Source organism: Myotis myotis, unplaced genomic scaffold (genome assembly GCF_014108235.1).
Source record: "Myotis myotis isolate mMyoMyo1 unplaced genomic scaffold, mMyoMyo1.p scaffold_m19_p_42, whole genome shotgun sequence".
NCBI lineage: Eukaryota > Metazoa > Chordata > Mammalia > Chiroptera > Vespertilionidae > Myotis > Myotis myotis.
The window spans coordinates 1,551,136-1,563,151 of record NW_023416349.1 but is presented as its reverse complement, the minus strand read 5'-3'; the positions used below and the strand labels follow the sequence as shown (position 1 = coordinate 1,563,151).

The 12,016-nt window shown below is 62.3% G+C and overlaps 1 protein-coding gene across 1 annotated transcript; it reads right to left on the bottom strand.

The window, feature by feature from the left end:
* Positions 1-834: 834 nt before the first annotated feature.
* On the bottom strand, positions 835-10,627 carry ZNF865 (zinc finger protein 865). The gene is made up of 2 exons (XM_036306623.1): positions 10,348-10,627; positions 835-4,435 (listed from the first exon to the last, which is right to left on the bottom strand). The coding sequence occupies exon 2, from the start codon at positions 4,408-4,410 to the stop codon at positions 1,234-1,236; it is 3,177 nt and encodes a 1,058-aa protein (XP_036162516.1). The 5' UTR covers positions 4,411-4,435; positions 10,348-10,627; the 3' UTR covers positions 835-1,233.
* Positions 10,628-12,016: the final 1,389 nt, after the last annotated feature.

Here is a 12,016-nt window from a genome sequence, read left to right as displayed (position 1 = left end):
ACTCCTCCGTGCTCCCTCAGCCCGTGTCTGTTTCAGGGTGCTGCTCCACATCCGGGGACTTCTGAGCCTGGGACACTGGGTCTTCAGCATTACAGCGTGGTGGCCACACTGGGTGGCCGCCTTCCGGGGTGTGTGTGTGTTGGGGCGGGGGGGCGGTGACAAGCTAGACTGTGTCTTCGTCCCACACCGAGGCATGTGGGACTGCAGGGCCGGCTCTGGCCCGACCCCGCCAGGTGCCCTTGGAGCCTTCCTTCTCCAGGACCTCAGCCTCCTCTTCTGACAAATAGGGTCAAACGTTGCACATCTCTCACTCTTCTGAGAACCCACAGGAGGGCTTGAAGGGCTTTAGGAACGCCCCCAAATTATCCCGGAGGCAGGCGCTCTGAGCAACCTGTGACTCCACATGAGGCCAGAACACACACTGGCCGGCCAGGACTTTCCTTCCGTCTCTCTCCCCGACCAGGGGCGTGTTTCCCGGTGCCCAGCGAAGCGCGGCGGGCGGGGCTTCGGGCACTGCTGGCTGTGAACAGATGCGATGGCCCCTTGAAGGGGAAGGAGTCTGGGCACGCTGGCATTCCCGACAGCAGACTTACCTGTCCTGGACGTGGTGATCACTCAGCCATACCAAGGGGTGAGGAAAGGCAGAGGGCACAGGGCGGGGTGAAGGATGTGGGAGAATCAAAATCCCGGGGAAGCGAGTGTCCTCACCCTTCCCTTTGCCAGCACTTGCCCCAGCCCCTGAGGCAAGGAAGGACTCCACCGCCGCCCTGGTGATACGTTTATTATCTCTGCTCTGTACAAGCCGCGTCTGCCACCCCGCCCCCCACCCCACAATCCGAAAGGGCCCCCAGGCCCCCTGCGCCCTCCCCACTCCGCTCAAATCCCACTGTCCAGCCGGAAACCAAGGGAAGGGGAAGGGCAGCTCCTGCCCGTCTCCCCCCGAGCGTGTGGGGGACAGAGCGCTGCTGGGCGGGCTGATGGGGGTTACAAAACGGGTCAGACAGAGGATCAAGTTCAGTGTCAGATGGGATGGGAGGAGGGCCAGAGGGGTCCAGGGTGGGAGTGACTCAGCCTGGGGTTTGTACAGCACGGCCTGGAAGGAGGCCAGGCTGCCTTAAGTTCTGAAGGATGGAGGGAGAAACAGCGCGGAGGGGGCAGTCTGACCGGCGGCCGGGGAGGAGCGCGCCTGGAAGGGGACATCTGAGTGCAGTGGCACCTGGGAAGCCACCCAGGTCAGGCCTCCTTCCCCGCCAAGGTGCCGGCCCCTGCTCCAGGCCCCGCCAGACCCTCGGCCTTGTGCGCCAGGCGGTGTTTTTTGAGGCCGTAGGTGTTGGAGAAGCCCTCGCCGCAGGAGGAGCAGCGGAAGGGCCTGCCGCCCTGGTGGGCCGCCAGGTGCTTGCGGAAGTAGCCGGGATCCTTGAAGGCCTTGAGGCAGGCGGGGCAGCGCAGCTCCGGCCGCGGGGGCTCGTGCGCCCGCTGGTGGCGCAGCACCGAGCTCAGGTAGAAGAAGCCCTTGCCGCAGTGCTCGCAGCGGTAGGCGCGCTCGCCCAGGTGCAGCCGCTGGTGCTCCAGCAGGTTGGAGCGGTAGCGGAAGGTCTTGCCGCAGGCCCCGCAGCGCTGCGGGCGCGCCACGGCGTGCAGCCGCCGGTGCTCCGCCAGGCTGGACGACTGCGCGAAGCGCTTGGCGCACACGCCGCACTTGAAGGCCCGCTCGCCCGTGTGCACCACGCGGTGCTGCCGCAGGTACCAGGAGCGCAGGAAGCCTCGGCCGCACACGCCACACCGGTAGGGCCGCTGCTCCGTGTGGCAGCGCTGGTGGCGCATCAGCAGGGCCGCCTCCCAGAAGCGCTTGCCGCACACCGGGCAGCGGAAGCCGCGCTTCTGCCGGTGGCTGCGCCGGTGCAGGAGCAGGTCGTAGGCGCCAGCGAAGCTCTGGCCGCAGAGCCCGCAGCCCAGGGTCCGCCGCACCAGGTGCACGTACTTGTGAGTGACTAGCCCCAGGAAGTGCTTGAAGCTCTGGCCGCAAGTGGCACAGCTGAAGCGCTCGGGGCCGGAGCTGGCGCCCCCCGCGCCCCCGGCCCCCGCCGTGCTGCCAGCGTCATCGCCCCCGGACACCCCTGCCAGCGCCGCCACGGCCGCCCCCACCTCCCCGGCCAGCCCGTTGTCCAGCATGCTGGCTGCCTCGACGGCGCCGCCAGGGCCGTCCGCGGGCTGCTGGCCGCTGGCCGCCGGCGGGAGCAGGCGCTCGGGGGCGGCCTGGTGGACCAGCTTGTGCCACATGAGGTTCTCGATGAAGCCGAAGGTCTTGCCGCAGGCGTCGCAGCCGTAGGGCTTCTCCGTCATGTGGGCTTCTTTGTGGCTCATGACGTGGAAGAGATCGGGGAAGTGCTCGCCGCAGTCCGAGCAGGCGTAGCTCAGGCCCTCGGCGGCCCCCGCGGCCGCGGCCCCAGAGCCCGGGCCGCAGGCCCCCGGCGCGCCCTGGGTGGTGGGGAGGCCGGCGGCCCCGGCCAGGGCGCAGGGCAGCTGCAGCCGGTGCACCTGGCGGTGGCGCGTCAGGCTCTGCGGGTAGCCGAACACCTTGCCGCAGAGCTCGCACTTGTAGGGGCGCTCGCGGGTGTGCACCACGTGGTGCTTGCTCAGGTGGAAGGACTCGCGGAAGCGCTTCCCGCACACGGGGCACTGGTGCGGCTTCTCGCCCGTGTGGATGCGCTCGTGGCGCTTCAGGGTCTCGCGGCGCCCGAAGCCGCGCCCGCAGATGCCGCAGCAGAAGGTCTTTCCGGGGCCGCCGGCGGCCGCGCCACCCGCCCCACTGGTCCCCGCGCCCAGCAGCAGGGGGTGCGCGCCCAGGAGCGGCACGGGCACGGCCCCGTACACCACGGCCGCCGCGGCCGCCGCCGCCTTCTCGGTGTCGGTGGCGGGGGCGTCGGGGGGCAGCAGGTAGGGGCCCGGGGGGAAGGCGGGCGCGGGCTGCGAGACGGCGGCCGCCGCGTCCTTGGGCGCATCCGCCACCCCGCCGGGGGCGACGGGCGGCGCGTGCGCGGCCTTGTGGCGGAGCAGGCTCTGCGGCGCCGAGTAGGACTTGCCGCACAGGTCGCAGGGGTACACGGGCCGGGGCCCCGCCGCGCCCGCGTGCGCCGCCTGGTGCTTGAGCAGGTAGGCGGCGTCGCGGAAGGCCTTGCCGCACACCCCGCAGGGCAGGCGCAGCAGGTCGGCCGAGTGCGTCTTCACGTGGCGCTTGAGGCTCTCCCGGCGGTTGAAGCTCTTGTTGCACACGGTGCACGAGAAGGGCTTCTCCCCGGTGTGGATGATCTGGTGCTGGTGCAGGTGGCTGGGCTTCTTGAACACTTTCCAGCAGAGCGGGCAGGCGAAGGGGCCCTCGCCGCCACCCGCAGCCGGCGGGGGAGGGGGCGCCCCCACGCTCGCCGGGGCGCCGGGGACTGCGTTTCCGTCCACGGAGGCGGCGGCGGCAGCGGCGGCGGCGGCGGGGGCGGCGGGTGCAGGCGGAGGGCCAGCAGGGATCGAGGGGGGGACGCCGGCGGCGGGGGGAGCCGGCAGACCCAAGGGCGGAAGGGCCACCCCTGGCTGCGGTGGGACCCCGGTGGCGGGCGGGGCGTCCTTGTGGCAGCGGCGGTGGCGGATGAGGCTGGAGACGTGGTTGTAGGTGCGGCCGCAGACGCCGCACTCGTAGGGCCGCTCGCCCGAGTGGACCAGCATGTGCTGCACCAGGTGCGAGGACTGCTTGAAGGACTTCTGGCACACGCCGCACGGGAAGCGCCGCTCCATCAGGTACTTCAGCCTCCGGAAGTAGCCCTTGTCGTCCTTGGTGGGGTCGCAGGGCGCCCCCGCGACGGGTCCCGGCGGGGTCTGTGCCGGGGCGGGGAGCGGGCCGGGGGTCCCGGTGGCCGTGGCCAGCCCAGGCGTCACCCCTGGCCCCGAGGCGGGTCCTCCCCGTTTCAGGTTCCCAAACAGGTGCTGGTGTCCCGAGAGGTCCACGATGCCCCACTGCGGGGCGGGGAAGGCAGCGTCAAAGAGGGGGGGCGGGGGCGCCCCGAAGGCGGGCGGCAGGGGCGGGTCAGGCTTCTTGGCTTGGGAGGAGGTCGAGGAGGAGGAAGAGGAGGAGGAGGACGAGGAGGAGGAGGAGGAAGGCGTCTCGGCCTTGGGCTTGAAGGCAGCCTGGGGCGGGTAGTCGTACTGGGGCGGCGGGGGCTGTGGCGGGGGCTGCGGCGGGGGCCCCGGGGTGCAGGGCAGGGCGGCCACCGCCTTGGCGTGCTCCCCGTACAGCTCCATGGGCTCGAAGCGCTGGTGGTTGAGGAACTCCAGGAAGTCAAAGGGGTAGCTCTGGAAGTGCACCCCGTCCTCGCCCCCGATGCCTCCGCCCCCCGCGCCGCTGCCGGCCGCGTTGGCCTCCATCTCAGCCGGGTCGGGGATGCGAGACCTTTCGGAGAAAAGGGTGCAGCTGAGCAAGCAGGCAGGGGCGCCATCTCCACCCTGAGGCTCACACCCACCCCGTCTTCTCCGCGGCCTCACACACCTCCCTCTGCCCCCCTCACCCTGATCCCCAGTACTGCCCAGACCCGCATTCTCCCAGCACCTCTGGTCTCAATCCGCTTTGCAAACACTCAGGCCTCTGCTCTGTCCCAGCCCGCCCCGCCCCCCTGGCCAGTCCTCCGTCCTCAGTCCCCTGTCCTCAGTCCCCTCTGGTTCTGTCCAATCATAACCATCCTTACTATCAGAGTGGTTGAGGGGTGGCCTCCGGAGCCAGACTTGAACCTAAGCTGTGTGACCAGGGCAATTCCCGAACCTCTCTGTGCCTGGATTTCCTCATCCGCAGGTGAAGGTGACAAAGCGCAGCCCCACTTCCCGGGGCTGCTGGGAGGACCCAAGAACTAACATAGCCACAGCCCTCAGCGCTGGTCCCGGCAACTGGGAGGCAGTACAGTGTCATCGCTGTCACTACTGGTGGGACAGAGTCAGCACAAACCCAGAGAACCGGGTTGAAGACAGTGCCAGGCAAGCAGGAGACAGCAGGGGGCTGGCAGAGAGGGAGGGCAGCCTGGCACCGCGGGAAACACAGCAGAAGAGGGGTTCGGGTCCCATCTCCTCCCCACATGCTCCCCACTTCTGAAGGGACGGTGGCCCTAGAGTGCGGGGGCACTAGGGGGCTGACACAGCACTGCCTGGCAGGGCGCACTGGCTCCCCAGAGCTGTTTGTACCTTCAGTGACGTCACTGACTGGGGCAGAGCCTGCGGCAGTGGCTCAGAGAGCCCCTTCCTGCCCCCTCCAGGTGGAGGCCATTCTCTGGGCACCTCCTTTACATGACTTCATGCCAGACTGCGGCCGTCCATGTCTGCCTTCCCCCCTCCCCCCCACTCAGCTCCTACAATTGATCACTGAGCCTCCACCCCACCTCCACCAAGTCAGGGCGAGCCAGCAGGACAAAGCTCCCAGGCTCTGGCCAGCTTCTCGGCCACCGACCTGCGCTGGGGCCTGGCTCTGAGCCTTAGCCCGGGGTAGGAGTCAGTGGTCCCACCAAGGGCAGGGCCTGACCATCCATCCGCTGGCTCTCCCCCCTCAGGTGAAAGGTGAGTACCTCCCCCCCCCCCCAGGTGGTATTTTTAGCCACCAGCTCTGGGTGTCCTTGGAGGAGACCCAACATCCCATGTCCTTCACACCCTCTGGTTCGCCTCATCTCCGGAAGGAGCAAAGGCGTGGCTGGTGTGGAAGCAGCAGCCTGGGGTGGAACCTCAGTGGGGAGACAGGGCTGGAGTGGCAGGTGGGCGCAGAGGAAGCAGGGGGTGGAGGGGTGCAGAGAGAAGGGGAGGGGAGGGGTCTTGGGGAAGAAGCCCTGCCGGGCTCACCTCCATCGGAGTGCCTTACTAACAGCTACGCTGACTGGCACTTCCTGCAGGCCCCGCCCTACTGAGCAAGGGTGCAGGGGAACTCACTGAACCCCCACACTCTGCAGGACTATGGCACGGGGACCACGTTGTCCCCACCGGACAAATGAGAAGACAAGGCAGAGAGAGGTCAAATGCCTTGTCCAAGTCACAGAGTGAGTCTGTGACTCGACCCACTCCCTCCTCCAGTAGGATTGGTTCCTGAGGTGGAGGAAGTTAGGGGTGGAACAGGGGAGAGGGGGTAGAGGCCCTCTTATTTGGGGGTGTTCTCTGGATTACCTGGGAGAGGGAGGTGGTCGCCATCCTGAGCAGACAGAACAGTGATGTGGTGAGCCTGTGCCCTCTGCCCCATGTCTCAGGGCTCTCTCCTGCCTCTGTCAGGTCTCTGCTCGGATGTCACCTCCACCTCAGCACTTGCTTTCTAGCCCCTTGTCCCGCTGCATTTTATCATCATGGTCATTGCCACTGATTTACTGTGTCTATTTCATTTGCCGTGTGTTTCCTGTCTGGCCTTCACACATAACAGCAAGGACTGGCCTGCCTTGTTCGCCACTGTGCCCTGGCACCTGGCACAGTGCCTGGCAGTGTGGGTGCTCCATAAATATCTGCTGATTTGTGGGAATGAAACAGCACCCTCCTAAGTCACCAGTGGATCCATGAAGAAATCACTAGGAAGTTAGGTGCATGGAAACACAACATACTTAGGGGATGCAGCTAAAGCAGTGCTCAGAGGTAAATTTATAGCTGTAAATGCCTCTATTGATAAATATTTGTTGAATGAGTGAAAGGGTGAGACTAAGGTGACCAGAATTCCCTCATAAAGGGAGGGGAACATTTAGCAGCATCTGAGCTGACATTGAGGTGGGTCCCCAGGAGAAGGAATCAAGGGATGGTGATGTTCTGAGGGCAAGTGGGCAGATGTTGAAGGGCTTCAGGTCAAAGAGGAGCAGGGGGTGTTCCTGGGGGGACAGAACTGATGAGGCTCATGATTATTCCACTGGGAAATAAGAGACATTTCCACTTCCAGGGCACCCAAGAGTTTCCTTCCTTCCTTCCTTCTTTTCCATGGAGACTTATTTATTTTGTTAATCCTCACCCAAGGATATTTTTCCATCAATTTTTAGAGAGAGTGGAAGGCAGGGGGAGAGACACACAGAGAGAAACATCGATGTGAGAGAGACACATCAATTGGCTGCCTCCTGCACTCTCCCGACCAGCGCCCAGAATCGAGCCTACAACTGAAGTATATGCCCTTGTCCAGAACTGAACCGGGACCCTTGGGTCTGCGGGCTGACACTCTATCCACTGAGCCAACCCAGCCCGGGCACGTTGGTGACTTTCTAAGGGGAGATGTATCCGGGGAGGGTTTCCTGCAGAGGGATGATGAGGGAAGGGTCTCAAGAGGCAGTAGTTCCATGGCAACCAGTCAGTCACACAGCTCATGTTTATTGTTTGACCGGATTGATAGGAACCATCACCTGGATATATCACAATAGTCCCATGCCGTTACTGGTCCCACTTCATAAGTGGGGAAACTGAGGAACGGGGAGTGGTTCCCATGGTCGGACAGCCAGTCTAGGGGAAAGCAGGTTGGGATTCCCAGTCTCTTTGATGCCAAGACGTGTGGGCCACTCCCCTGCAACAAGCTGCCTCATGCTACCGTACTAGTTTCATACAGTAATGGAAATGGTAGCATCTAGTACAGGGACGGCGAACCTTCTGAGCTCGGCGAGTCAGCATTTGGAAAAACCCTAACTTAACTCTGGTGCCGTGTCACCTATAGAAATTTTTTGATATTCGCAACCATAGCAAAACAAAGACTTATATTTTTGATATTTATTTTATATATTTAAATGCCACTGAACAAAGAAAAATCAACCAAAAAAATGAGTTCGCGTGTCACCTCTGACACGCGTGTCATAGGTTCGCCATCACTGAGTAGCATGTTATACTGAATGAGTGTTCTCTACGCACCAAGTACACGCCTGAGTCCTTTAGAGCATCCACTCAGAGAGTCTTCCTGGTAATCCTAGCAATGGTTACAACTAGGAACTCTTCCCAGAGGGAGGGGCGGAGGGCTAGAGCGGTCAGCGGATCTCCTGAAGTCACACCACTCACAGGTCGCAGGGCCAGGGGTCACAGGTAGGCAGCGGGGCTCCAGTGCGGGCTCTTACCCACGACATGCTGCCTTTCAATATTCCTCCCAGATGAGGTCCCACTCCACCTTACACTGCAAATACACTGAGTCTCATCCACCGCCCTGACACTGTCCCAGACCAGCCCCCGGCAGTTACCGAAGGCCAACAAGCGCTGGGGGAGTCTTGTGTGGCTTGTCTCAACTGAACTTCATGACAGACTCACAAGGTCATTTGTAGGCAGGAGGACCAAGGCCACACCGCGTCCCTCCTCTGCTGAACCCCTGCAGTGACCCCGTCACGCAAGGGCCCTGTGATGACCTGCACAGCCCGCAGCCTCCGGCTGCCCACAGTGCGCCAGCGGCATCCCCGGCCGGGCCTTTGCACTGGCTGCGGCGCCTGCCCGGAATGCTCTGACTCACCCCCTGACCACCTGCATGTCTTCGCTCAAATGTCACCTTCTCAGTGAGGCTCTCCATGACCCCTGTAACCTGTCACCCGGCCAGCAGCCCTGCTCTCCCGCTGCCCCTCTCTCCCCGCCACACACTAATCACCGTGCACTCTGCTGGTCTGTCTTGGGGTGGCCTCCCCTCCAGAAGGGGGGCTCCGTGCACACAGGATTTCTACTGTGTTTTGATCACTGCTCTACCCCCCAGGACCCAGCACAGTGCCTATCTCCAAAAATACTTGTTAAGTGAGAACGAGGCTGGAAGAAGAGGGAGCGGTTTGCTCAGCCACAGGAACACCAGTGGCACCCAGAGCTCAGCCTGTTAACCATCTCATTCTTGGGGGGAGGAGCTCAGAGCAATGCCCAGGGTGGGCCACAGTGGTCCTGGAGGAGGGGTACCTTTTTGGTGAAGGACAAGATGAGGCTGGGAAATTTTTGAAAGAGGCCTTCTTACCATCCTCTAAGCCCACAGTCCCTGTAACACTGTGCCCTCATCCGGCTGTATTTCCTTCCCACAGACAGACGTGTTTTATACCTGTCTACCCCATGAACCAGCACATGCACCCCATGGGGACAAGGGGTCCTGTGGAGTTTGCTCTCTGTCGCATACCCAGTGTGCAGTAGGTGCTCATTAAACAGCTGCTGAACAGACAAGTGAAATGCATTCTGGGCTTGGTAGCGCGGACAAAGGCCAAGTAACGGATCGCAATGCCCTCACCGCCATGGCCCTCTAAGATCACACGTCCTCTCCCCTGGCTCCCACCTCAGGGGCCCCTCGGGCCACTCCCCCATCACCACCATCACGCCCAGCTCAGGACCTTTGCGCTGCTCTTCCCTCTCCCTGCAACAACCCCCCAAATCTGCGCGGCAAAGAGAGCTCTGCTCAGTCAGGTTGCAGCTCGGAAGTAGCTACCAGGCTCTCAGAAAGCACCACTGATCATGACCCTCTACTTGTTTCTGATCTGTCTCAACTGGACTGTAAAACCGACAGAAAGGAAGACCGTGCCTCCCCCTCCTTCGCAGCTGCATGGGACCCAGAACGGAGCACATCCCTCAAGGAGGAGGGAGTGAATGGATGCCTGGGGAGAAGGAGAATGGGGGGCCTGCTCCAGGGGGACCAGGAGGACGGAGCAAGAGCTGGCTGAGAGGGGACAGAGGCTCTCGGTGGGGCGCTGCCCCGTGGGAAGACCTGACCTGGAGGATGGGGTGCGAGCCCGGGCTGTTCCTACCTGAAGGGGGAGAGGATGTGGGTGTGAGCACACACCTCTAGAGGGAGCTGCTCAATGCCGGGAGGGTCTGGGGGTGTTGAAAGGGGTATTTTCCCGGGAAATGACTGGGAGGAGGGCGGTGCAAAAGATAAAAAAAACATTCTTGGCTACTGACCAGAAGAATAAGTATTTTTACCCCAGCGAAGGGGGCGTTGAGGGGGTGGTTGGGAGTTCTGGGAGCTGTGTGTGGGGACAGAGATAAAGGGGGACATTCCGTTATGTAGCGCAAATGCAACACTCTTCGGTGGCAACCTATAGGGTCTACTAACGGAGGGTGCAGGGGCGGCTGGTCTGCGTGGGGAAGGCAGCACTGGTGGCATCTGGGGGGCTGTCCTCGAGCAGGCAATGCCGGGGGGCTACGCAGAAGGAAGCCTATGAGAAAGCAGCTCGGGGCAGCGACACGAAAGAGGGCGCTTTGGCCGCCGTCCTACGTAGGAGCGTCAATGAGGCAGATATCTGGGTGCTCTCATGGGGGACCCCGGCGAGGGCCCCGCGCGAGCAGCACTGATGGGGACGTTCTGAGGACCAGAACGGGCCTGGGCGGGACCCCCCGCCCCCGCGGTCCCCGGGCCTCCAGGCCACGCGCCCCGTCACTCACCGGCGCCGGGGGTCTCCGCCGGGAGGAGGCCGAGGAGGCGGAGGAGGCGCCGCTGCTCTGGGGAGACCCGAGGGCCTGACCGGAAGTGCCGCCTCCTCCCCCTCCCCGGCAGCCCCGCGCCGCCCGCCTGCCCGTCCGCCCGGAAACGGAAGTCGCGTTCGTCTCGGAGGAGCTAAAAGAGGCGGCGGCGGCGGTGGCGGCAGGGAGAGGGAAGTGCGCTTGCGCGTTGGCCTGGGGGGCGCGCTGGCCGGGAAAGCCTAGCCCACTTCCGGCGAGCGGCCTGAGCCAGTGCGTCTGCGCTGTGAGGGCCCGCTACTTAGGGCACCGCCCACATCTCCGGTCATTGGGTTAAACCACGCCCACCGCGCAAATCTCACGCTTAAGCCCCGCCCCTGATCTGAAGCACTTTTTCAGAGCTTAATTATAATAAACCCCCAACGTCGCCAAATGCGTCCTCCTTGCCTTGGTCTCGCTAATTTTCCCCAGTTCATCCCCACCTCCAAGACCCGACCCTCTAGAAGTCCACCTCTTCCTCTTAAGCTCCGCCCTCACGGCTTCTTAGGCCAAATCACGCCCTTACTTAAGCCCCGCCCTCCACCCACTAGCATATAAACTCCCTCTCTCACAATTTCAATGTGATCTCTGTGCTTCCAGCCTTTCCTAAAGCATTCCCTTAAATCAGTGCTTCTCAAGCTGTGGTCCAAAGACGAGCAGCAGCGACATCACTGGGAAAGGGTTAGAAAGGGAAATGCTCAGGTCCCCGCTCCAGAAGTTCTGAACCAGAAACCACGGGCGTAGGAACTTCCAGTTATAGATACGCAAGTCACAGCCATGTCAGGTACAGAATAGGGGATACAGTCAATAATACTGTAATACCTTTGTATGGTGACAGGTGGTAACTACTTATCGTGATCATTTCATAAGGTACAGAAATACCGCACCACTGCTAGAGACCTGACACTAATGAGTATATGTCAGCTATAATTCTATTAAAAATTACAATGAAACACCCTCCAGGTAATTGTGGTGCAGGCTGAAGTCAGAACCACAGCGTATCCACACCTGCATTGCCCCTTATATATTCCTGCAAACCTCGCCCCTGGCTCAGCTCTGCCCCCGCAGCTCCGCCCAGTTCTATTGGGCCCATCCTGCTAAGCTCCCCCTCTCTGGGATTCCCTCAGTTACTCCTCTGAGGTTCCCCCTCTTCCCTTGGCCTGAACAGCAGCCATGCCCACCCCTCCTGACACCTTGCTCTCCTAGTTTCCCCTTGAAGCCCCTCCTCTCAGCTAAACCCTCTCCATACCTAGATCCATCACTCACTGCCCACAGCCCCGGAGCCACTGTAAGCACCACTCCAGCTCACAGAGGCCTTCTCCTAAGCCCCGCCCACAGTTCTCACCTACCTGCCCAGTAAGCCTCCTTGCTCAGTCCACACCCCTCCAGGCCACACCCTTTACCTACCTAAGCCCAGCAAAGTTGTCAGTTCTAACCACTACTATCAACTCAGTTTTTCTTCCAAACGCGGTCAGGAAAAGGAGATGGGGCAAAGTGGTGGCTGCAGACTCTCCATGAATCTGGCTGGACTGGGGGAGGGTGGGCCTGGAGTGTCATCTGTACAGAAGGCGCAATGTTTTCCTTAGAGTGGATATTTAGGGGAGTGCTTCCAGGT

Bases quoted from the DNA above. Each gene is read 5' to 3' on its own strand.
- ZNF865 (XM_036306623.1), bottom strand. From the start codon at position 4,410: ATGGAGGCCAACGCGGCCGGCAGCGGCGCGGGGGGCGGAGGCATCGGG.